Genomic DNA, 24,600 nt, shown 5'->3' with positions numbered 1-24,600 from the left:
CATGACTTTAGTAGTGTTAAATCCTCTGGGCTGCCGGGCTGGAAGTTTCTTTTGGATTCACAATGCATACTTCACTGCTGGCTCTTTTCGACCATGGTTCTGTCCCATGTCCAAAGAAAACACCGCTGACCAGCATAGTGAGGCGTAGCCATCGATGTGGATGCCCAGAGGAAAAGTGTCTCTGATATAGGCTGAGAGTGTTCAGTCTGGAAAGCCAGTCACATTCAATCAACATGTTGGTTCTCACGGATGTTTGCTTTGGGGGCACGTCACCCTGTAGAGGTTTTGGGGCAAGATAGCCCTTTTTTTTCCCTTTCCTGTTTTAGAAAATCTACTAAAGTGGACCTTCTTGTGGGGGGGGGGTTTGCCTGCAAAACACACAAATGCTGCCATTTTTGTGAGCACTGTTGAACATGACACGACCATCTGTCTGAAGGTCTCACCTGTTCTCTCTCACCCCGCCCCCTCCTGCTTAAGGTCAAGACCTCTTTTTTGTCAGTCTGGCTGCCCTCTTCTCTTCCAAGCACTTTGTTTCTTCGTCAGCACATCTGCTGCTCTTCACCTGCTTCCTCTTGAACTTTCTAATCTTGCTTTTATTTGAATGGTTTTATTTGATTTGAAGGCTCCTCACCGGAGAACGGGTTACTGTGAGCACATTATACAATAAAGCTAACACCCCTTTCATCTTCTCTTATCTGATTACGTCTATGTTTCTGTCGTTAACGCTTGTTCCGTTTTGGCCTTCAGGCAACTTGGCAACATGAGACACAGCAGCACTTTTTTTTACCCGTTATTCCTGCTTCGTGTTTTAGAGTTGAAAGGGAGGGTGGGCGGAAAGTGCACTCGTAAGCAAATACAGTCAGGTCCATAAGTAATCAGACAGACAGCAGCTCGCTGTTTTGTAGTTTTGCCTCTGGACACCAACCACAATGGAGTACAGTTGCTTGTAGTGTAGACTTTAAGAAAATATCACTTCAACCATTTAGAAGTTACAGCCATTTTTAAGACAAGTCAGGGGATGGATACATGAACATTTCCAAGTCACTGAATATATCGTAGGCTTACATTTACATTAATCATTAAGAAATACAAACTGTATGGTAAAACTGGCTGGAGTAGGCAGGTCACAAAAACTGAGACTATGGAGGAAAGCCACCAAGACACCCAAACAACTCTGAAGGAGTTACATGCTTCTGTTTAGGAGAAACTGTGCACATTGCAACTTTTGTCTGTTGCATAATGAGTAAGAGGTTCATGATGGAGTGGATTAGATGGATTTTCACACAAGAAAACAGATCTTAGCTAGGCTCAAGTCTTGCATGTGCCTTCTGATGAACTATAGCAGAAGTATTACATCTTCTTTTTCAGAAAATCCTTCTGTGTTCCACTCCACCATCAACCTATGACAAGTGGCACAACAGACAAAAGTTGCAATGTTTCTCGGATCACAGCCACAGAAGCCGAGAAGTCCTTTGGAGTTGTCAGGGTGTCTTGGTGGCTTCCCTCACTAGTCTCCTTTTTGCATTGCCGCTGTTTCTGAGAACTGCCTACTCCAGACAGATTTACCACACAGTACTATACTGTGGCAGCCAAGTGGTTAGTAAGTGCACTTTGCAGTACAGAAGGTTCCCAGAAAAATCCCATTGTCCATCTAATATGGAATTGCATCAGGAGGAGTATCTGGTGTAAATCTTGTGCTAAATCAACATGTAGATCCACTATGAACCTGCATGTTGGGACTTACTTACTATATTGTTTGTATTGCATACAGTATATCAAGTCCAAGACATATTCAGTGAGTTTGAAATGTTCATGTATTTGTCTAAAGAAACTGGCTGTAAAAGTGACAATTTGCATGCAAAATAATCTTCGCATTTCATTTTTTGAATTACTTATGGGCTCAGATAATGGAGTGTAGAGCAGGTAGTTCAGTGGATAAGGAGCTGGGCTGCCAATAGGTAGACCTGGTTTTGAATTCCGTTCATGCCACCTGATCTGCTTTGTCTCAGTCCAACCAGACATAAATGGGTACCGGCCTTGTCTGGGGAAGTAACCTTTGTTGGACTGGTGTCCTGTCCAGGGGAAGCCGTAGACTCTCATCAGCGTTGCACTATGAATTTGACCAATGAGCCTCAGGGCCTATATTGGACTTACTACTTCTCTGAAAATGGAGGAACTATGTGTAAAAATGGCTGTAATTCTGAAATGACTGGTATATTTTTTTATTACACTCCAAAGAGTCGAAGCTGTAGTCACATTCACTTATCTCAGCAGTTGACATATATGTCTCTGGGTCCTCAGCCTTTCATATCGAGAGGTGCTTTAGAAGAACTTGTGGATTCATGATGTCACTGAACAGAGGTGTTTGGCGATGCTGATATCTTTGCAGGTGAAAAAAGGTCCAAGTCTTTAGGATCCTGGTGCTGCCTGTCTTGCTGTGTGGTTGTGGTTGGATGCTAATCATTGACCTAAGACTACAACTGGTTGTCTTTGATACTAGGTGTTTTTGAAGGATTCTGGGGACTGCTGGAATGACTTTCTATCAGATGACTGAAGACTGGGACTTGCATTGTGAGAGCGCGTCAGCTGCGGATTTTTAGCCATGTGACGCGTTTCTCTCTGTGGATGATCCAGCACACAGGTCCCTGAGTGTTAAGGATCCCATTAGCTGGAGAAGGCCAAAGGAATGCCCACAGTTCACCCAGCTGTGGCAGATAGACCTTGATTACATCTGTCAAAGATGTAATAACATTATCAGCATGTATTTATTTATTTGTCTGCCTGTTAGTAGGATTACATCAAAACTACTGCATGGACTGTGATGTAATTTTCACCACAGGTAGACATTAGGCCATGGAAGACTGTGACGGAGCAGCTCCGCCAAAGCCCGCGGCGCCACCTCCGACCTAATCACTCGCTCACTTACCCTCGTTCAGTCAACTCCTCGTCCTCCTGCACAGTTTCCAATAATCGCCAGTCCATTTTACCACCGCAGTAGTCTTGGGTGCACACTAGGCCACTGTTAAATCCTTCATAGGTTCGTCCAGTAACCAGCTCTTTTCCAGTATCTAGCCATAATTCATGAGCCTCACTGTTAAACTGAGCGCTGTGTTTACTTACGGTTTTATTGCATCCCATGCGGGACATTAGCGTCCGACGTCATCGCTGACGTCAATCAATTTTATTTATATAGCGCCAAATCACAACAAACAGTTGCCCCAAGGCGCCTTATATTGTAAGGCAACGCCATACAATAATTACGGAAAAACCCCAACGGTCAAAACGACCCCCTGTGAGCAAGCACTTGGCAACAGTGGGAAGGAAAAACTCCCTTTTAACAGGAAGATAATAGAGTATTAACTTGACTTTTTTTTTGTATTTTTGTATTTCTGAAATTCGTAGTTGGAGTGTAGAAAACTGTATTTTTTTTTTTTTTTTTTTATTAGACTCAATTGGCTTTGCTCAAAATGTAAATGAGTCCACCCACCACTTTAATCATATCTTAGATCTTGTTCTGACTTATGGTATGGAAATTGAAGACTTAACAGTATTCCCTGAAAACTCCCTTCTGTCTGATCATTTCTTAATAACATTTACATTTACTCTGATGGACTACCCAGCAGTGGGGAATAAGTTTCATTACACTAGAAGTCTTTCAGAAAGCGCTGTAACTAGGTTTAAGGATATGATTCCTTCTTTATGTTCTCTAATGCCATATACCAACAGTGCAGAGTAGCTACCTAAACTCTGTAAGTGAGATAGAGTATCTCGTCAATAGTTTTACATCCTCATTGAAGACAACTTTGGATGCTGTAGCTCCTCTGAAAAAGAGAGCTTTAAATCAGAAGTGCCTGACTCCGTGGTATAACTCACAAACTCGCAGCTTAAAGCAGATAACCCGTAAGTTGGAGAGGAAATGGCGTCTCACTAATTTAGAAGATCTTCACTTAGCCTGGAAAAAGAGTCTGTTGCTCTATAAAAAAAAAGCCCTCCGTAAAGCTAGGACATCTTACTACTCATCACTAATTGAAGAAAATAAGAACAACCCCAGGTTTCTTTTCAGCACTGTAGCCAGGCTGACAAAGAGTCAGAGCTCTATTGAGCCGAGTATTCCTTTAACTTTAACTAGTAATGACGTCATGACTTTCTTTGCTAATAAAATTTTAACTATTAGAGAAAAAATTACTCATAACCATCCCAAAGACGTATTGTTATCTTTGGCTGCTTTCAGTGATGCCGGTATTTGGTTAGACTCTTTCTCTCCAATTGTTCTGTCTGAGTTATTTTCATTAGTTACTTCCTCCAAACCATCAACATGTCTATTAGACCCCATTCCTACCAGGCTGCTCAAGGAAGCCCTACCATTAATTAATGCTTCGATCTTAAATATGATCAATCTGTCTTTATTAGTTGGCTATGTACCACAGGCTTTTAAGGTGGCAGTAATTAAACCATTACTTAAAAAGCCATCACTTGGCCCAGCTATCTTAGCTAATTATAGGCCAATCTCCAACCTTCCTTTTCTCCCAAAAATTCTTGAAAGGGTAGTTGTAAAACAGCTAACTGATCATCTGCAGAGGAATGGTCTATTTGAAGAGTTTCAGTCAGGTTTTAGAATTCATCATAGTACAGAAACAGCATTAGTGAAGGTTACAAATGATCTTCTTATGGCCTCAGACAGTGGACTCATCTCTGTGCCTGTTCTGTTAGACCTCAGTGCTGTTTTTGATACTGTTGACCATAAAATTTTATTACAGAGATTAGAGCATGCCATAGGTATTGAAGGCACTGCGCTGCGGTGGTTTGAATCATATTTATCTAATAGATTACAATTTGTTCATGTAAATGGGGAATCTTCTTCACAGACTAAGGTTAATTATGGAGTTCCACAAGGTTCTGTGCTAGGACCAATTTTATTCACTTTATACATGTTTCCCTTAGGGAGTATTATTAGACGGCATTGCTTAAATTTTCATTGTTACGCAGATGATACCCAGCTTTATCTATCCATGAAGCCAGAGGACACACACCAATTAGCTAAACTGCAGGATTGTCTTACAGACATAAAGACATGAATGACCTCTAATTTCCTGCTTTTAAACTCAGATAAAACTGAAGTTATTGTACGTGGCCCCACAAATCTTAGAAACATGGTGTCTAACCAGATCCTTACTCTGGATGGCATCACCCTGACCTCTAGTAATACTGTGAGAAATCTTGGAGTCATTTTTGATCAGGATATGTCATTCAATGTGCATATTAAACAAATATGTAGGACTGCTTTTTTGCATTTGCGCAATATCTCTAAAATTAGAAAGGTCTTGTCTCAGAGTGATGCTGAAAAACTAATTCATGCATTTATTTCCTCTAGGCTGGACTATTGTAATTCATTATTATCAGGTTGTCCTAAAAGTTCCCTGAAAAGCCTTCAGTTAATTCAAAATGCTGCAGCTAGAGTACTGACAGGGACTAGAAGGAGAGCATATCTCACCCATATTGGCCTCTCTTCATTGGCTTCCTGTTAATTCTAGAATAGAATTTAAAATTCTTCTTCTTACTTATAAGGTTTTGAATAATCAGGTCCCATCTTATCTTAGGGACCTCATAGTACCATATCACCCCAATAGAGCGCTTCGCTCTCAGACTACAGGCTTACTTGTAGTTCCTAGGGTTTGTAAGAGTAGAATGGGAGGCAGAGCCTTCAGCTTTCAGGCTCCTCTCCTGTGGAACCAGCTCCCAATTCAGATCAGGGAGACAGACATCCTCTCTACTTTTAAGATTAGGCTTAAAACTTTCCTTTTTGCTAAAGCTTATAGTTAGGGCTGGATCAGGTGACCCTGAGCCATCCCTTAGTTATGCTGCTATAGACGTAGACTGCTGGGGGGTTCCCATGATGCACTGAGTGTTTCTTTCTCTTTTTGCTCTGTATGCACCACTCTGCATTTAATCATTAGTGATTGATCTCTGCTCCCCTCCACAGCATGTCTTTTTCTTGGTTCTCTCCCTCAGCCCCAACCAGTCCCAGCAGAAGACTGCCCCTCCCTGAGCCTGGTTCTGCTGGAGGTTTCTTCCTATTAAAAGGGAGTTTTTCCTTCCCACTGTTGCCAAGTGCTTGCTCACAGGGGGTCGTTTTGACCGTTGGGGTTTTTCCGTAATTATTGTATGGCCTTGCCTTACAATATAAAGCGCCTTGGGGCAACTGTTTGTTGTGATTTGGCGCTATATAAATAAAATTGATTGATTGATTGATTAATTACTTATGGACCTGACTGTAAGTGTGTGTGGTGGTGGGGGAGCACTCAGCAGAATGCATAACAGAACTAAAGTTCCTTTGCCTTATAATGTCATCAGGTCATGGTGTGACAACACGAAGTACAAATCCTTTCTTTTAATCTGTGATGCCACAAAGCTACGGAAAAAGACCCCAATGCTGTTCTCTGCATTTCATGTTTGAGCTGACAACCAAAGTAAAAAATTACGTTCTTACAGCTTCTTATTTCAACAGATCAGACATGAATCTGTATGTTGATTTGACGTGACTTTTACGTCAGATGCCCTCCCTGACGCAACTCGGCACAGGCGACACGTGTGATATTTCTATGTATGTGTTCAGCTCACTTTCTTAACTTGTCCATTTTTGCAGGGGCGGTGATAGTTGAGGTATTACAACGGCCCCGGCCTTCGTGAGTCAGAGGAAATAACTCACTGTCAGGCTTCGTTTAAGTTGGCATATGATCAGGATGCATGGGTGCAGTGTGTGTGTGTCTGTGTGTAATCACTTAGTGAAAGCTTTTGTTCTTCTCAGGGTGCCAGATGCTCTCCAAATATGTAACAGCTGGGTACCTTTAATTCTCTGTGTTGTTGGTACATGTCTCATCGTCTGCACAGCTTTCAAAGCTGACACGCCTACAGACGTACACGCATGTAATGTTAGCAAATGTCATTGAAGATGAGTGAACTTTTGTTAACCTGTCAGAGATACCATCACCTCTGCAACAGAACAAAATTCTGCTGAATGCTCAGATTCATATGTTCTGACTTTTTAGTTTTGCACGTTTGCACCTGGTGCAGCTGAGCCTGCTGATGGTTCTTTGAGCTGTTCACAGCCCAACAAAAGTTACAAGGCTGCTTCTTGATGATATTTTGTCCATGTTTTTACCCACAGTCTTGGAGAAGAGCGAGTTCAAAGACGATTCACAGTTCTTTCGTTTCTACGCCGACGAAGAGACAGAAGGTACCGGTACCAAGAGCAAGCAGCTCCAGCGCAGTGACTTCAAACTCATAGAGAACATTTTGGCCAAGTCCCTTGTGGTGAGTTGGGAACACATGCATCCCCCCCCACCCCCACACACGTCTGTGGAAATACTCACTGCCTGATACTTTAGTGCATCTTTGTAATATTAGATAATTTCCCTGATTTTCGATAGAAATAAGAGATACTGCCTTGAGATGCTGGACCATACTATATGAAACTAGAGATATCCACATGAGAACAAAGTCTATAGGGTTCTGGTGCTACCTGTCTAACTGTATGGTTGTGAGAGTTGGTCTCTAAAAAGTAATGGCTGGATGTCTTTGGTACCAGGTATCTTCTGGTCTTTGGGTGCTGCTGGAGTGACTCTGTCTCAAGCAAATCGTTACTTAGTGAGACTCTGATCAGGAGTATCACTTGCATTGTGAGTGAATGTCAGCCGGTTTGGACATGTGGCACTTTTATTTGTCTGGGCATGATCGAGCATGCAGGTGCCTCAGCGTTGAGGATCAGAGAGGCTGGAGAAGGCCAAGTGGACGCCCACGCTTTATCTGTTTGCAGCAGATAGATGGTTACTTTCAAGAAGTATCTGTGTGGTTACCATTCAGGACCCGAGAGGTTCTGTGGTGTGGCAGCAAAATGTGACACCAGTGTATGCTGCCTGAGCTAACCTGATACCAACACTGGAGAATGTTTTATGCTGTGTTTACACATAATGACAACAAGTCACGAACGCCACGAAGTATACATTCTTGGCCGCTGATCACAAATGTGATGATGTGGGGCAGAGGCCTCAAGTGTCCTCAGGTACTGCTGCAACATGTTACCACGCGTTCCCATTAATGGCACGTGTTGCTGGAGAATTATCAGGAACCATTACGCACGGTCAATAATAATGTTCCGCACTGTTGCGTGCTGTTACATTCTGTCACGTTGTGAATGAGGCAAATTGTCTATACACACACACACACCCATATTCATCCTACACCATCAGCTGCTGAACAATTCAGATCGCTCCAGTTTGCCCCTCAAAATCCACAGCAGAAGAACTTTATGACTGCATGCTTAGTTGGGCTCTGTGCCATGGAGTGACGCAGAGAGGAGGAGGAGACGGAGAGAGCCAGATGTGTGGCTTCACGCGTCTCTCGCATGTTTTCCTAAACCTCAGGCGCAGCAGGTGGAACACCTGCAGGAGCATGCTGATAAGGATTGGGATGAGACTTAGGTGACTTGGCGTCACTATTCTTCTTCAGCATACTGCAGCAATGAAACTGAATGCGGTGCAGCAGGGTTTAATTGTGTGCACGTCAGAGAAGAACGCTGTCACGCTCTATTAAGGATCACCACTAATCAAGACAGCTCAACACACTCACTTGCAACTTCCATGACATGAGGCGAAATGAGGGTGGTGTGTGACATATGTGGGAGATTTTTTTGACAGCCAAAAACATGCTTCACAAAAATCACGAATATTATGCACAAACACGCACTATTAAGAAACCTATTCAGATGTGTTAAGTCACGTTAAAGATGTCAGGAATGTGCCAAGAATGACTCAATGTGACATTCGTAACGCATCCTGCCTATGTGTAAACACAGCATTAGGAAAAGCGTATGTGAATATACGAAATAATGGACTTCATAGCATTACTTAACCAAATTTCTTTGCTTCTTTTGTCTCTATCGTTATGTCCCTTGCACGTACGGGACCACATGGGCGTAAACCGCTACAGCGTCTTCCCTTCAGCCTGTCTGGACGTGTGTTTCTTTGCATGTGCTTCTTCTTTCTGATTTTCAGCAGTGGAAGTAATTAACAGCACTGTGCACATACACTCTTCCCTCCTCCTCCTGGGAGAAGCTGCTCTTTGCCTGCTTTGATGTCAGTAGACACCTCTGAGTTTGCCTTCGTCACTGCTCTTCTTAATGAGCGTCGTCTTGTAGAAGTATAATCAGCCGTAATGACTGAGGATGAAATCCCTCTCGTGTTGCTGCTGCTGAGATGAGATAAAACTCTGAGATGTGACAGCAGATGATTGCTTCATTCAGGCTCATCCTAATGTGTTGATGTTGGAATTGATTAGTGTATAGAAATAAGACGGAGTCACTGGTGGTGTGCACAGAAACATTTGCAAGTGATGTTACTGCCATCTTCCCAACAAAAGGCAGCATGATTCAAGGTTATAAATGTCATAATTGTTCCCTTTCTCTACTCTCGAATGCAGTACAGGTATTAAAATTTAAAGTGCAACATTGATCAGGTCATGTGCACAATCATTTATTGGCACAGAACTATTAAAAATAGACAAAACATTTCATCTACCAGTGGTGGGCACAGCTCGCCGAAAAGTTAGCTTCAATAACCGCTAATCCGCTAACTAAAAAGTTAACTTTTATAATCCAATGAAAGACTCGTTAGCAGGCTTTTAATGAGCCTTTCATTGGATTCAGGTGTGTTGGAGCAGGGAGACAACTAAGAGTGTCAGGAAGGTGGCTCTCGAGGACCGAACTTGGCCACCCCTGCGCTACACCGATTAACCACTAAAAAATTTACCGGATGCTACAGCTAAGCGCTGTCACTGACACTGTCAGCTACTGATAAGCCAATTTTGAGTTTAAGCACCACAGGAGCTTCTGAGTAAAATCAAAGGTGATTACAAACCCAAAACAAACAACGAGCCAGTGGGTTTGTCTTTATGCGCCCTGCCGGTTGCTGGAAGGAAGTGTCATTTACAGTGGCAGAATAGATCAAACGCAAGGTACTTTTCACTCATGGTTTCATTTGTAAACAAAACTAATTCCGGACAGTTTATAGACATTAACGGCAACTCTGTCATTTTTACAAAGTGAATATATCGCACATATCTTTTAAAATAATGCGCTAATTCTGAAGGTTTGAGTGTTAACTGACATGCGTGTCAAAAGGCATTATGGGAAATGAGTCTACTCTAAACCCCCCCTCCCCTGTCAAAATGCATAGAATACTGCCATCTACTGGATGGGAGTGTAAATAGCGACCAACATATTTTGCAAATGTCAAATGCAGTTTTGCGCTCAGAATGAAAAGAAAAAATTTAGCTTCGCTATTAGCAGTTAGCGGAACTGTCCCCGCCACTGTCACCTACATCATCTTAGTCCATCCAACTGTAAAAAATGAAAATGGTCAGTTTACAACTTAGTGCTTGTGTTGGGCTGCTCGCTACACGGCGATATATCAATGTTTACCAGCACGTTATCGCCCCTTCTATGAGAACTTTTTTGACTAATTTTTAACCTTGATTAGGTGAGCTAATCTTAACTCATGGCTGTCGTTGCCATGTCATGTAGGAACTCTTTATTTATGGCATCTGCCCACTCTGGTCTGACATTAGAGATCTGTATCTTATCGGGGATGTGCAGCAGGAAGACGAGTGGAGCTGCTGACCTAATGGAACCTGGCTCATGTGTTTGGTGACGACAGCGTTGAACTAAAACTGCTTCCACGGGGGATGCAACACGAGACGCAGAGAACATCATCAGAAGCAATGCTTTTGATGCACGATGGCAATCTCAAAGTGCAAGCTGATAAATAAAGGCAAAATAATGTGTGGGTTGTTCATGTGCACCTTATCAGGTTTACTCTTTTAAAAGGAATTTTAGATTTATTGACTCTTCAGTAGCAGCTGAGACATGAGAACAGGAAAGTCCCCGTTGCTCCATTTGACATTTACAGTGTAGAATGCATGAAGTAGTTTAAATTAATGTGTTTCTGATGTAGAGATGATATGTATGTATGATTGGTGAAAATGAGGTTGCTGCTTGCATTATATTTGTTACTAAAATGGTTAAAAATCAGATGACTGTTACCACTGACGGACTGTAAATACTTGATCAATTTCTTGCCTCTAGATTCACCCTGAAGAGGAAGACTACGGCTTTGAGATTGAGGAGAAAAACAAGGCCATTGTGGTGAAATCCGTCACCAGGGGCTCACACGCTGAGGTAATGGCCAACACACGCATGCACGTGCATGTACGCATGCACACCGCAGGCTGCCACAGGACATTGGCTGCAGTAAGCAATGGTTGTTCACTGTTTAGATGGCCGCTGTCAGTCTGCCCGGGGTCCCGGTGGAGATGCTTCATCCTGATTGGCTGCAACCGAATTAGCCGTGCTTACTCACATCACCTCTAGAAACATTAGATGGACACACAAACACGTGGCCATGTTCTTACACACAGAGCAAAAGTGGTTCTGACAAAACCATGCACAATGAATCAAACTTTAACCACCTGCTGATACTGACATAGTACACATTTATTGTATTACACTGTGAGCATTTTTTATTTATTTCCAACACAGAATTAAATATGTCATTGTACTGGTTAAGCATGCGGTGATGTTTTGTGTTGTACTAAGCAGTAATAGTATGTTGCTGTACGACTGACAGGTCAGTAAAGCTGTGGTCATCGTTTAGGACAGACGTTCCTAGTAACAACTCACTTCATTGTCTGCTGGAGATCTGACCTTTGACCCCAGTGACCTTGACCCAGATGATTGTTTTGAAAAACAATTTCTTTAATGAAATGAGTAATTTAAGGACAATTCTTGGATTCACCTTCACCCATATACCAGAGAACCTGGGAGGAGTAGGTCTCTAACCCAACGATTGACCTTTGGCAAATTTAACCTCGCTTGAGCAATTCCAGAACCCTCCTCCACATTTGGTCCATGTTCAGTGCACATTGGAATGAAAAATTTAAATTTAACCTGTAAACCAATGATTCTGACCTTGACTCTATTTATTAGCCTTTAGCAAAAGGACCTACATGGGGCATTTCTAGTACCCAAGCAGGTAACAAGCAGGGGAAATCAGAATTGAACTTTTGACTCCAATTACCCTGATATTGACCGGAATCATTGATCTTTTACAAATTCTCCTATATGGAGCAGTTCCAGTCCCTACCTACATAATGTGTGCTGTTTGGCACACGTCTGAGTGAAACATATAAATATTAACCTTTGACACCATTGAACTTGACCTTTTCCAAAATGAGCCTTTAAAGTCAGCCTTCGTACACATTCCAAGTTTGGTGGAAATTGGCCAAAGGAGTATGTGAACAAACAAAAAAAATGTTGCTCAAATTCTAATTTGCACTGTCTGTTGTTCGTTGATCAATCATTTTGATATTTGATGAATGAAAATCCAGTTTATGGTTCACATAAATTATTTTCCATCATCATGAGAGAAATTCTGACAGTTTCATATCTGCTCCAGCACCTATGACATCACTTCCATTCTGTTGCTATGACGTCTGCAGGACGCTGTTTGTGAAGATTTTGTTTCTTGTTTCTCCAAATGCAGCAGTGTTTCTTTTCACAAGATTTCGATTTGCAATGAATATTACACCAAGTTGCGCTAAATATGTGAGAGCGCTGTGTCTGTAAAGATCAGATCAGTGTTGCTTTGTTTAGTGTGTGTGTGTGTGTGTGTGTGTGTGTGTTGGGGAGGGTGCAGCTGCTTTAAACTGAACTTGTTTGCAGTTTAAATGATTGTATAAATATTTCAGTGTGGGGAGCTCTGCAAGGCATTGACCTGCACACTGGTAACTGCCTCGCATAAGGACGCTTTGACACACAGACAGAAGCAGCCTGGAGTTGATCCACCGACCCTTCAGAATTCTGAATTTGCGTCATGTTTTTCCACTTTCTCCTTCTGTACATATTTTGGCTCAACTGCAGCCACAAAAAATTTTACTTTTCAACTGCTGTTTGAAAAGTTGAGGCCATTGTTTGTTACAGGTTCTCAACATCTTAAGTTGAACTGTTCTCTCTGTCACTTTAGTTGAAATATTTCTGCTGTTTTTACTCATTTGAATTCATCTCTCATTGCCTTTCTCACTCTATTCCATCACTCTGCAGGGATAATTCCCCCCCGGCTGCTCTCCTGTGCTCCTTTTTCTCAGTTTTTCATTGCTAGTTGTGACACAGTCCATGTGCACGGCACAGTGAATGAAGCTCAGCTGATTCCCAGGAGGACGTGAAAGGGACTGATGCACACACACACACACACGGCTGTTGCTGGTCTCTGCCATTCTTACATCCAGGCTGGGCAGTTATCCAGACCTGGACTTGGCCAAGGCCACCCCAACCGGATCTGTGCCCAGGACAGTGGACTCACACAGGGAGAGCACAGAGGGAGTATTATTCTCACAACGTGAATGAAGATGTGCAGCACGTCTGCATCTAGTGACAAGCTACAGGCTGTACTGATAACGACGTTACAGAGCCTGATATCAGACTGCAAACCTGCAAACCGTCTTTGATGAAGAATATAACACACACACATCCTTTCTGCATCTCCCTTGTTTTCACTCGGGGTCACCGCAGCAGATCTGAGGTGGACCGGTTTGTTGATTTGGCACAGGTTTTACACCGGCTGCTCTTCCTGACACAACTCCATATTGGAGAATGGGCACTGAACACAAGTGCACTCACCCACTTATCCACCGTGCCCACGCACACGTGATGCATCCCATATCATGATAACCAAATGCATTGTTTTTCTTTCATGGGAAAGTTTGTCCAGAGTTGTGATTGGTTGTGTATATTTACATGTTGCATTATTTGACACAACAACAACAAAAATCCTATCATGCAAATTTGAAGGAATTGATCATTTGTTGGATTTTTACAGATATTTATTCAATTCTGAATGTTTTAACAGCAAATAGTGTTTCCACAGACTAAAACAACAAGGTAACTGTTACATTGAGGGAGGTTAAGAATTAATTTATGAATCTATGAATTAAAAAAACCCAAAAAGTTAAAATAAGGTTGGCATGTGAAAATGCTGCTGTGCTAAAACAAGCGACATAGTAAAAATGAGTGCATCCTGTGTGCTGTCTGTGCTTCTGTCCAGATGGCAGGACTGCAGGTGGGCAGGAAGATCTACACCATCAACGAGGACCTGCTGTTCCTCAGGCCTTTCTCCGAGGTGGAAACCATGATCAGCCAGGCATTCTGCATACGACGCTCCCTACGGCTGCTGGTCACCACCAAAGCCAAGGAGTGAGAGAACACACACGCGCGCGCGCACACACACACACACACACACACACACACACACTGACTCTTCTTTTCCTCTCCAGGATTGTAAAGGTTCCTGACAACCCAGATACCCTCTCCTTTAGACTCTGTGGCTCCGCCCCTCCTCATGTCCATGCTGTCAGGAAAGGTCAGTGACCCCGGGATCTGATTGGCTATTCAAGCCACATTTGTTACCACAGTAACATGATGTTTTTTCCATGAGTCATGAATGAATTATGGTGTCCTTGCTTTTTTTTTTTTTTTTTTGACAAACAGACGTTGCACACATGAATCATGAGCTGCAGCTCAGGCTTATTTAAAGGGGTCTTATTATTCACAATTTCAGCAGCCTACGATAGGCCACCAGGTGTCATAAAAACAAAAGAGCATTTTTAGCCAAAAAATACCCCATAGACACTGTGATGATACAGCCTTAAAAAATAAATATGAGGTCTGTTAGAAAAGTATTGGACCTTTTTATTTTTTGCAAAAACCTGATGGATTTGAATCACGTGTGCTTGCATGAACAAACCTTGAACCTTTGTGCGCATGCGTGAATTTTTTCATGCCTTTCGAGTGTGTCATTTTCTGGTAAGCAGCCTTTGTGTGGGATGTGTGCTGTGCACTCGGCGGCTTTTCATTTCAAGGAAAAAGACGGAATGACTGGAGCAGCGCCGCATCAAATTTTGCCAGAAATTGGGCGACAGCCGGGTGGAAACCATTCGGATGATTCAGACGGCTTTCGGTGACTTTTCAGTCGTTTGACTATCCGAGAAATTATGGAAGAGGTGGGCATGTCACAGCATGTCCTGTGAGACGTCAACATGAAGGCGCTTTTGCTCCGCCGTCAGCGGCAGCATGAATTTCACAGCCACTCTTTTCATGGCCAAATCTTCTGTCACAGTGGAATGTGCCGAAAAAGTGCTGATGTCCACCTCATCCACAATTTCTCTGAGAGTCACACGACGGTCCCACATCACCACAGTGTTCACTTTGGAAATGATCTGGTCATTTCAGCATGTTGATGGCCAACCGGAGAGTGGTTCGCTCTCCACCGTTGTGCGGACGTCTTTAAACCGGTTGTACCGCTCCTTAATCTGTGTGATGCCCATAGTATCGTCACCAGAAGCCGTCTGAATAATCAGAATGTTTCCACCTGGCTGTCGCCCAGTTTCTGGCAAAATTTGATGCGACGCTGCTCCAGTCTTTCCGTCTTTTTCCTTGAAATGAAAATCTGCCAAGCGCACAACACACGTCCCACACAAAGGCTGCTTACCAGGAAATGACGCAACTGACAGGCGTGAAAAAATTCACGCATGCGCACGAAGGTTCAAGGTTTGCTCATGCAAGCACGTGGTTCAAATCCATCAGGTTTTTGCAAAAAATAAAAAGGTTGGATACATTTCTAACAGACCTTGTAAATAAATATTTTGACATCTCTAAGACATGTTTTTGTACCTGCCACTTTAACCCTCCTGGGTCTAAAACCTTATCTGGCCATTTCTCTCACCTGGACTTTTTTTTATTATGCTGTTATAACAACACCTTATGATCCACAATGAAGTAGTATATACCCTTTTTTCAGGACAAGCTGAATTTTCATAATATACACACTTTGTTGTATTTGCATGAAGGTAGAAAAAGTTACAGAACAAGAAATGCAAAGGAAAAATTTAGGCGGAAAATAAATCTTATAAAGTTTTATTGAAAGAACACACTAAACACCAATGAATAAGCAAAGTCACAACTGAAATATGATCTTGAAGGTCTACTTGACCAATGTGCAAAATTTAGAATTTGTGGAATAAGTAAAAAAAAAAAAAAAAAAAAAAAAAATTCAATTAATAAAAAAAAAAAAAAGTCACTCATCCTGATAGATTAGGTGTGGTGGTACTCAAAAAAACAGTTCCTGTCAGCCACCAGGCACAGAGGGACATCACATAGAAAACACTTCCATGGTGTGGACTGCTGCTTGTTCAGTTTGTCCAAAAAAAGTATATCAGATGGTTGCGCACAGGTCTGTCCGTAAAGGCACTGGGGTGCATGGAGACGCTTCCTTATTTTATCATAGCAACCGAGTCCAGAGCTGTTTCTTGTTCGTGACGTCATTTCCGTCACCCGTAGTGTGTTTGTACCGTTCTGTAGTATAGCTATTGTTTGTGCAGTGCACATGCATAATTGCACACGATATACTTTCATATAGGCTCGTTATTTTCAGGATTTGATCACATTTATAGCTGTAAAAAGTGTCAGCCGAGTGACTACAAGTGTACTGAGACAAAGCAAATCATTCTCTGGTTCACAAACAACCTTTGTCATGAGTATTTGCGCTCTGATTGGAGAACCACGCGTCACATGCGTAAGGTGCACGCTGCCATTGGACAGGCATTTTCAGAGCTTTAGAAACACAGGTTAGGGAGGGCCAAACTGTAAACTGAAGACGTGCTGAAAGCTTGCAATTTCAACTTTATTCTGCTAAAAAAAGAAAGAAAAGTTGAAAGAAAGAAAAGAAAGTTGATAGCTTCTACGGACGCGAAAATGTAAAGCAAACTCTTTGAGGTCGTATACGATCTCGTCGACCCCCGAGGGTTAAATTGAAAGGAAGTGCTGTTTGGCACGAGCCCACTTCCATCATAGAGCAAGTGTTCTTTTAACAGACTCTGTGAGTAAAAAGCACAGAGACATGATCAGCTCAGTGGGCATGTCTCAAATGGCAAGCATGGGTCCAAATGTGGAATTCTGTGACATAAAATGAGCTCATTTGGGCCTGTAGTTTGAGAGGGCAGTTGCTAAATAAAGAGGTGCAAAATTTTGGGGCTCTGAGGATTTTTACCACAAAAACCAAACAATATTTGAGTCTCTATGGTTGACAAAGTTTAATTTATGACATTTTGACACCTTTAATATTCATAAGGACACTGTTAGTGGAATGTAACTTTTTTGCTACCCACTATTACTATTCTGGTAAAATGTAATCTGCAGTTTTAAGCTACCAACATGTATGTTTTTGCTCATAAATCTGTGTTTTGTTAGCAGGTTTGCTCAAAAACAGACTCAAGTCTGAAATAGACTCAAACTCAAATAGACTCAGGTCTAGGGCTCACATCTTCCAGAAATGGGTAAAGAGGTGGAGTGTAGACTGGCTTGATCTTAGTTTGATGAATGAAGCCTGAACCCACCCCTATGTCTTAAGTATCAGCTAACTATAACGGGCTAACTTTGGTTCAGGTTTGGCAAATGTATTTTTTTTTTCAAAGTGGCCAGTGGTTTTCATAATAGATGGGTTGGGTGCAGGTGTTATACTTCCTCAGTAACTGCGACACTGTCAGTTTAGTTAACGTCACCAATCTGCTGTATTGATAAATGCTAATTAATAAACAGTGGTACCTTGCAAATTAAATAATATCAAAATTTAACTTGGGGGGTAAATACCAGAACACCGTCTTATTAAATGGTCTGCGAGTATAATTGCCGGTACAGTGCACCATGTTACCGCAGATGTTTGGACAAACGTGGTTGAGCAGCTGGCAGACACTGCTAGCGAAGCAAATAACTGTTGCTCAAAGTATCCACACCCCTGATTATTCATAACTTCATGGCTTAAAATAATTTAAGGCAATGACATATAAAAATGTACTCCTCCCTCTACAGCTGTCATGAATGGAAAAAGTATATAGAGTATATACGAGGTCTATTAGAAAAGTATCGGACCTTTTTATTTTTTGCAAAAGCCTGATGGATTTGAATCACATGCGCTTGCGTGAGCCAACCTTGAACCTTCGTGCGCATGCATGAATTTTTTCCCGCCTGTCGATTGCGTCAGTTCCTGGTAAGCAGCCTTTGTGTGAGGACGTGTGGAGCGTGCTGGGCAGATTTTTATTACAAGGAAAATGGCGGAACAACTGGAGCAGTGCTACTGCATCAAATTTTGCCAGAAACTGGGCGACAGCCAGGTGGAAACCATTCGGAAGATTCAGACGGCTTTCGGAGATGATGCAATGAGCATCACACGGATTAAGGAGCAGTACAACCGGTTTAAAGACGGCCACACAACGGTGGAGAGCGAGCCACGCTCCGGTCGGCCATCAACATGCTGAAATGACGAGATCATTTCCAAAGTGAACACTGTGGTGATGTGAGACCGTCGTGTGACTATCCGAGAAATTGCGGAAGAGGTGGACATCAGCACTTTTTCTGTACATTCCACTGTGACAGAAGATTTGGCTATGAAAAGAGTGGCGGTGAAATTTGTGCCGAAGTTGCTGATGATGGAACAAAAGCGCCTCCGTGTTGAAGTCTCACAGGACATGCTGGACTTCACAAAGAGTGAATCCGACTTCATGGACACCATAATCACTGGTGATTAGTCCTGGGTGTATGGGTACGACCCGGAAACCAAATTCCAGTCGTCACAGTGGAAGCATTCCATGTCACCAAGACCAAAGAAGGCTCACCAAGTGCGCAGCAACGTCAAGGTGATGCTGACTGTTTTCTTTGACTCCTGCGGTGTGGTACACCACGAGTACGCACCACAGGGTCAAACAGTCACCAAGGAGTACTACAGGGATGTCCTCCGTCGACTACATAATGCTGTGTGGCGCAAGAGACCGGAGTTGTGGGCCACAGGAAATTGGCGCATCCATCACGACAATGCTCCAGCACATTCCTCGCACTTAATTCAGACTTTTTTGATGAAAAACCAGACTCCAGTGGTTCAACAGGCTCCTTACTCTCCTGATATGGCCCCTTGCGACTTCTGGCTGTTCCCCAAACTCAAGAAAGGAATGAGATTTGAGACAAGAGAGGACATTATGGCTGCAACAACAGCGGAGCTGAACTCCATTTCAAAAGAGGCTTTATCGGAATGCTTCCAACAGTGGTGGCACCACTGGGAGAAGTGTGTGGAGTCCCAAGGAGACTACTTTGAGGGTGATTAGGTTTCCAACGCTCCAGGTATGCCAGTTTTTTTTTCCCAGCCAAAGGTCCAATACTTTTCTAACAGACCTCGTGTATATATATATATATGTCAATAAAATGTTGCCACTTTTTTTAATTTGTACAATTTCCAAAATAACAAAGATTTATTTTTCATTTTCAGAAATATCAGTTCCTGAAAATGAAAAAGAAATTAAGAGAATCCCTCTTGAGATGTGTGGCAATGTCATCACAAACTTCAATATGCATATTGCAGCTGTAATCCAAAGAAGAGGAGCGTGAATTGAACATGTCATCAATTACACTATATAACAAATTTTTATTTTTGTTTTGTTCCTGGGTACACAGTGTGTTTTCCTAACCTGTTATGCCTTAAATAAATAGAAAATAGCTGTTATTCCACAGAAACTTTGCTTCTGTGATCAGGACATTGATATTTTGAAATTTGTCTGTTTTCAAGAATATTCTTGATTCGCCTTCACTACTACTGAGTAGTCTTCTAGAATATTCTTTAACTGCTAGAACTGTCCAGAATTTTGTAGAAGTTTCCAGAATTATCTAGAAATTTCAAGAAACTTTTAGAACTTTCTAGAACGTTAAAAAAGTTAAATCAAAGTTTGTGCTGAACGTAGTCATTTTTCCATAGACTTTAGACATAAGCAGTTGAAATATAACACTTAGAAGCCAGAAACAAAAATCGTGTTACATAGTGTTATTGAACTGTGCGTAAAACAAGAGACAAAGTGGGAAACCTTTGGTATCAAATGTTACTTTCATGCTTCTGTTCCAAGTCTGTAAGTAAAATTCTCAAATAAGTTTTCATTTCATTGGCCCACCCTGTGTGTGTGTGTGTGTGTGTGTGTGTGTATGTGTGTGTGTGTGTGTGTGTGTATGTATGCATGTGTGTGTGTGTGTGTGTACCAAGCTGTAAAATGTGTTTGTTTCTAATGTTAAGTTGAACACTGACTCACTAACATTGAAGACTGACTCACTTTTGGAGCTAAGAACTGCAAGGTTTGACACTTCCACATTGGTTTCATTTTTCAGCACCGGAGGTTACCGCTTGCTCAAAAGCTCATAGACCCCTTTTCATGACACCTGCTTGTAGGGTTTAGCCCCGCCTACAGCATACACCATTAGAGTTTGCCTCAGCTTTGAGTAAACTGAATATTTCTGGTTTTTGGGTCTTGGCAGAGGTTTGCACTCTTCTAAGGGCTGCCCTAATATGTTTTGATTTTCATTATAGTGGTCTTGTCCACACAGCAATAGCAGCGATAAATGTTTGGCACTGTATCTGGAGACTTACCACTCGTTTGTTTCACGGTATTTAAATGTTAAACTGTCCCCCTTCAGTTCTTCCATCTTTATTTATTTTGATTAGTTAAACTGAGTGTAGTGTTCGCATTTTCTCCCATTAATGCGCAATCTCACCTGGACGGTGCCCAGTATAACCACAGTCTGATTGAGCAGCTCCACCAGAGCAGATGGGGATAAAATGGCCTTGCTCAAAGACATGTTAGTGGTGGATACGAGGGTAGGAGCAGGTGGTCTTTCTCGAGTGAAAAGCTCCTTTAACATTATGAGGTCTTCTGGTAATCCGCTGAATCAATGATGTGATGAATTTCAATTCAAATGCAAATGAGACGTTTTTATCCACTGATAAACTGAAGCTCTGTACTCAGATTTGGGAGAATCTGACCTTAACCATACTGCATCAGAAAGTGTTTACGATGTCACAATGACAAATCCACCGTTTCTTTGGTGAATTTAGAGGAAAAGATGAGGTAACTATATCCTTTAAACACCTGTTACTTTCTGCTTTTACTGAGTCTTTTCTGGCCACCTGTCAGCGAGCCAGTCCGGGCAGAGTTCAAACCCTAACAGACGGAAATCACATCAGCGATCTGCGACTCGAGCTGCAACAGGCCAGCGCGCCATTCGATTCTAACAAACCAGACGTTTGTCCGGTTTAGACACTGTGGAAAAAGCATGATGAGAGACGTAGGGCTGTTTGATGGAGAGGTGTGGACAGCAGCTCTCCAGAATGCAGACAAAACACAGCAACTGATGAGTGCAATGTTCTGGTTTCACTTTTCTTTTTTTACAGCTGTGGTATGTCGCTGCTTTGCCATCTTCTTGTTGTCCCTCAGTCTGTTCTTTTCATGTCTTTTCCCACTGTGCCTTACCACATGGAGATGCTTTTTTAGATGAACTCAGAGTTTTCCAGTTGTGTTTTTATGTTCCTAATTAGTTCCCCTGTGTGAGTTCCTTGCACTTGTCAAATTGTCTTGCAGTTAGGTAACTGCTGGCACCCTGGGAGGAAGCATTTTTACTTTTAGTCGAGATAGTCAGAAGCCAGACGATGGAGGTGCTGGTTGGACATCCACTCTGTACAACATTTATGACACAGAACTGAATAACCCCCCTTACTTTAAACACCACCGCTGTGAAGGGACCCAGAGTGTGCCGATGTACCATGTGGTATTTGTCCATCAGTTCTGTCTGCTGAAAGGCTCAAGCTTCACTTCTTAAATCACTCTTTGGATAAAGTGGGATGCTCTTTGAAGCTCAAGGTCTTGTTGCTGTATTGCACTCACCTTGCAAAGTTCACAGTGATGTCAAAACACTATCTTCAACTAGAGACATTCGTCACAAAATGCCCCGCGGGCAGTACTATCTTCCATGTAAAGTGCAGTAGTATGTACATGTGTGGGGTAGGTATTTGGTTGAACCCTCATGTGTTTGATGTAAACTGGGAGACACGGTGGAAAAATTGGAGCTTGACATATTTAGAGGATGTGGCCAACAGTGATCATAAAAAGTCGGTAGCCTTCGAACAAATGCAACTATTTGTAAATTATTAAAAGTAGGTCAAGGTCACCGGCCTTCAAACCCATGCGAAGTACTCCTCCAAGGCATGTACCCATCAAATATGAAGTTTCTGTGAGCAAAAGGTGCCAAGCTACGTTGTGGCAAAGGATATGAGAGTTGTGACCATTGGTGACCTTGAAAAGTAGGTCAAGGTCCCTGGCCTTCGAACCCATGCGAAGTACTCCTCCAAGGCATGTACTCACCAAATATGAAGTTTCTGTGAACAAAAGGTGCCGAGCTACGTTGCGGCAAAGGATATGACAGTTGTGACCATTGGTGACCTTCAAAAGTAGGTCAAGGTCACTGGCCTTCGAAACCCATGCAAAGTACGTTGCGGCGAACAAATTGCGGCTGGACAGACGGACAGACAGACGGATGGACAACCCGGATGCTATATGCCCCCGCCTCGTGGGACAAGCGCCGAGCGGGGCATAAAAAAGAAAAACAACAAATGCCGCTGCACAATTTGTATTGCTAATATTAAAGTTTTGTTACAGGCCAAGGACAGATTTCCGGTTTTGACCTATGATAGTAGGAGTGGTCATGTTTTCTATGTGTACCTTCTGCATCCAGAGTGGATTGGTAAAGTCTGGAGTTTCAGTTCTTAGTTAAGTGGCAGTGGTTCGACCCTGCTCCAGGTGACCTCCAGGTGAGCAGGGTTGTGACCCCCAATTTAGAGTGTAGGCTCATAACAACATGGAAATAGTGTGTACAGTGTGTACTAATGCACAACCTCTCACTTGAGTTGCTCTTTAAAAAATGCATATGTAGATGACTTATGACCCACGACTGCTTTGAATGTTCTTGTCTTTGGGTGAAAAGGGCCTTTAGTTTCTAATTCCCACACTTTTGTGCTTTCACTATAACAAATTGCCGACTCACAGTACAGTCACAGTTCAGCTTCATTTGTCCCACTTTGTGACTTCTCATCTTTGACCTGAGATCCTGTGTTGGTACACCATAGGCTGGGAGGCGGCGGGGGCGGGTCTCCAACCCGGTCATGTGATCCTCAAGGTCAATGGCAACAACGTCAACCAGAGTGATTACAGAGAGGTCCTGGAGCACTTCACTGCACAACACACACACCGGGAGCCTCCTCATCTGGTGAGGGACACACACACACACACACGATCAGTGGTGGGCACAGATAACCAAAAAATTAACTTCGATAACAGATAACTGAAAAGTTATCTTCAATAAAGATAAAACAATAAACCACCCAAAAATGTATCGGAAGTCACAGATAACCGATAACAGTTAAATTCCAATATTACCTCTGACACATCTACAACTAGTAGTAGAACAAATTTAATAGCTTATAATAATAAAAATAAAAACAGAGCACAACAATGAGACCACACTTTTCTTTCTACATTCTGCCCTTGCTGGAAGCTCTTGTTTACTACAGAGCTCCCAACACAGAGATACTCCAAGAGCAGCCATAAAGCCAACTCTCTATCAATTACAATGCTCCGCTCAGGCGCAGGTCTTGAAAAATACAGTCATGCTGACTTATGGTTTTGATTATAAATAACATTAATACCCATAGAATAACTCCATTAATGTAAATTATGTCATTTGTACAAAGTTAAAATATAACATATATCTTTTAATGTTGAATAATGCACTAATTCTGAGGTTTTGTAACAGACAGATCGCAAAGGATTCTGGGTAAAAGTGCCTCTTTTTGGAGTGAGGCGGATGGGGGGCTACAAATCCCTCCGTTTGGAGGGGTAGGAGGAGCTTACTGCTGTCTCTGCAAAAACAAACATGGCGCCGAAAGAGCCGCACAAATGAAGCGGCTTTCATTACAAATTACGCTGTTTAGAAAGTTATAACTTGCCAAAAAACTTTACAGGCAGTTGTCTATGACAGCAACATGTCTGCTGCTGGATGCATGTTGTGTATGTTGTCGTTCTGAAGAATATCGTAACGTCGCTCGTGCGCTGCGTTATAATGCACATACACACGAACACTACGATAAGACACTTTTATATCTCACAACAGAGAAAATCATGATAAAGTGTAAGCACGTTAATTTGTATGTTCATAAATCTTTGGATAATATCAATCCCTGCTGTTGGATTTCAAGGTCTGTAACACGTGTGTATTTTGTAAACATACGGAGCCCTGAACACACTCATCTAATAAGCTTTCAGGCAAAAAATGAAAAGTTTCATCAATGGGAATAAGTTGGAAAATACATACACACACATGTATATGTGTAACACATAACCTGACGTCCTAATAGACTGATATTATTTGTCAACGAAATTTCTAAAGGAAATAAGGCTGGATGCAAAAAATGGGAGAATTTGAAAAAGAAATAAGGTTTTAATTCCATTAAAAAAGTGAAACTTGTATAATGTATACATTCATTGCACACAAAAAAAGCCATTTGCAAAGCCCAAAAGTTGATTTGACAATCATCTGCCATAACCGGGGTCAAAATAAATAGAACACTGCTATCTACTGGT

General features: G+C 42.2%; 1 protein-coding gene across 7 annotated transcripts in view; it reads left to right on the top strand.

Moving 5' to 3' along the window:
* Positions 1–24,600, top strand: part of prex1 (phosphatidylinositol-3,4,5-trisphosphate-dependent Rac exchange factor 1) — a 275,267-nt gene that overhangs the window by 171,029 nt on the left and 79,638 nt on the right. For all 7 annotated transcript variants that reach the window (XM_034173311.1, XM_034173310.1, XM_034173315.1 and 4 more), the window contains exons 16-20: positions 7,166–7,311; positions 11,138–11,230; positions 14,151–14,299; positions 14,380–14,465; positions 23,088–23,227. In XM_034173311.1, the coding sequence (XP_034029202.1) occupies positions 7,166–7,311; positions 11,138–11,230; positions 14,151–14,299; positions 14,380–14,465; positions 23,088–23,227 (614 nt within the window). The remainder of the gene's footprint in view (positions 1–7,165; positions 7,312–11,137; positions 11,231–14,150; positions 14,300–14,379; positions 14,466–23,087; positions 23,228–24,600) is intronic.

Source organism: Thalassophryne amazonica, chromosome 6 (genome assembly GCF_902500255.1).
Source record: "Thalassophryne amazonica chromosome 6, fThaAma1.1, whole genome shotgun sequence".
Classification (NCBI taxonomy): Eukaryota; Metazoa; Chordata; class Actinopteri; order Batrachoidiformes; family Batrachoididae; genus Thalassophryne; species Thalassophryne amazonica.
This window is presented reverse-complemented; position numbering and strand designations above follow the sequence as displayed.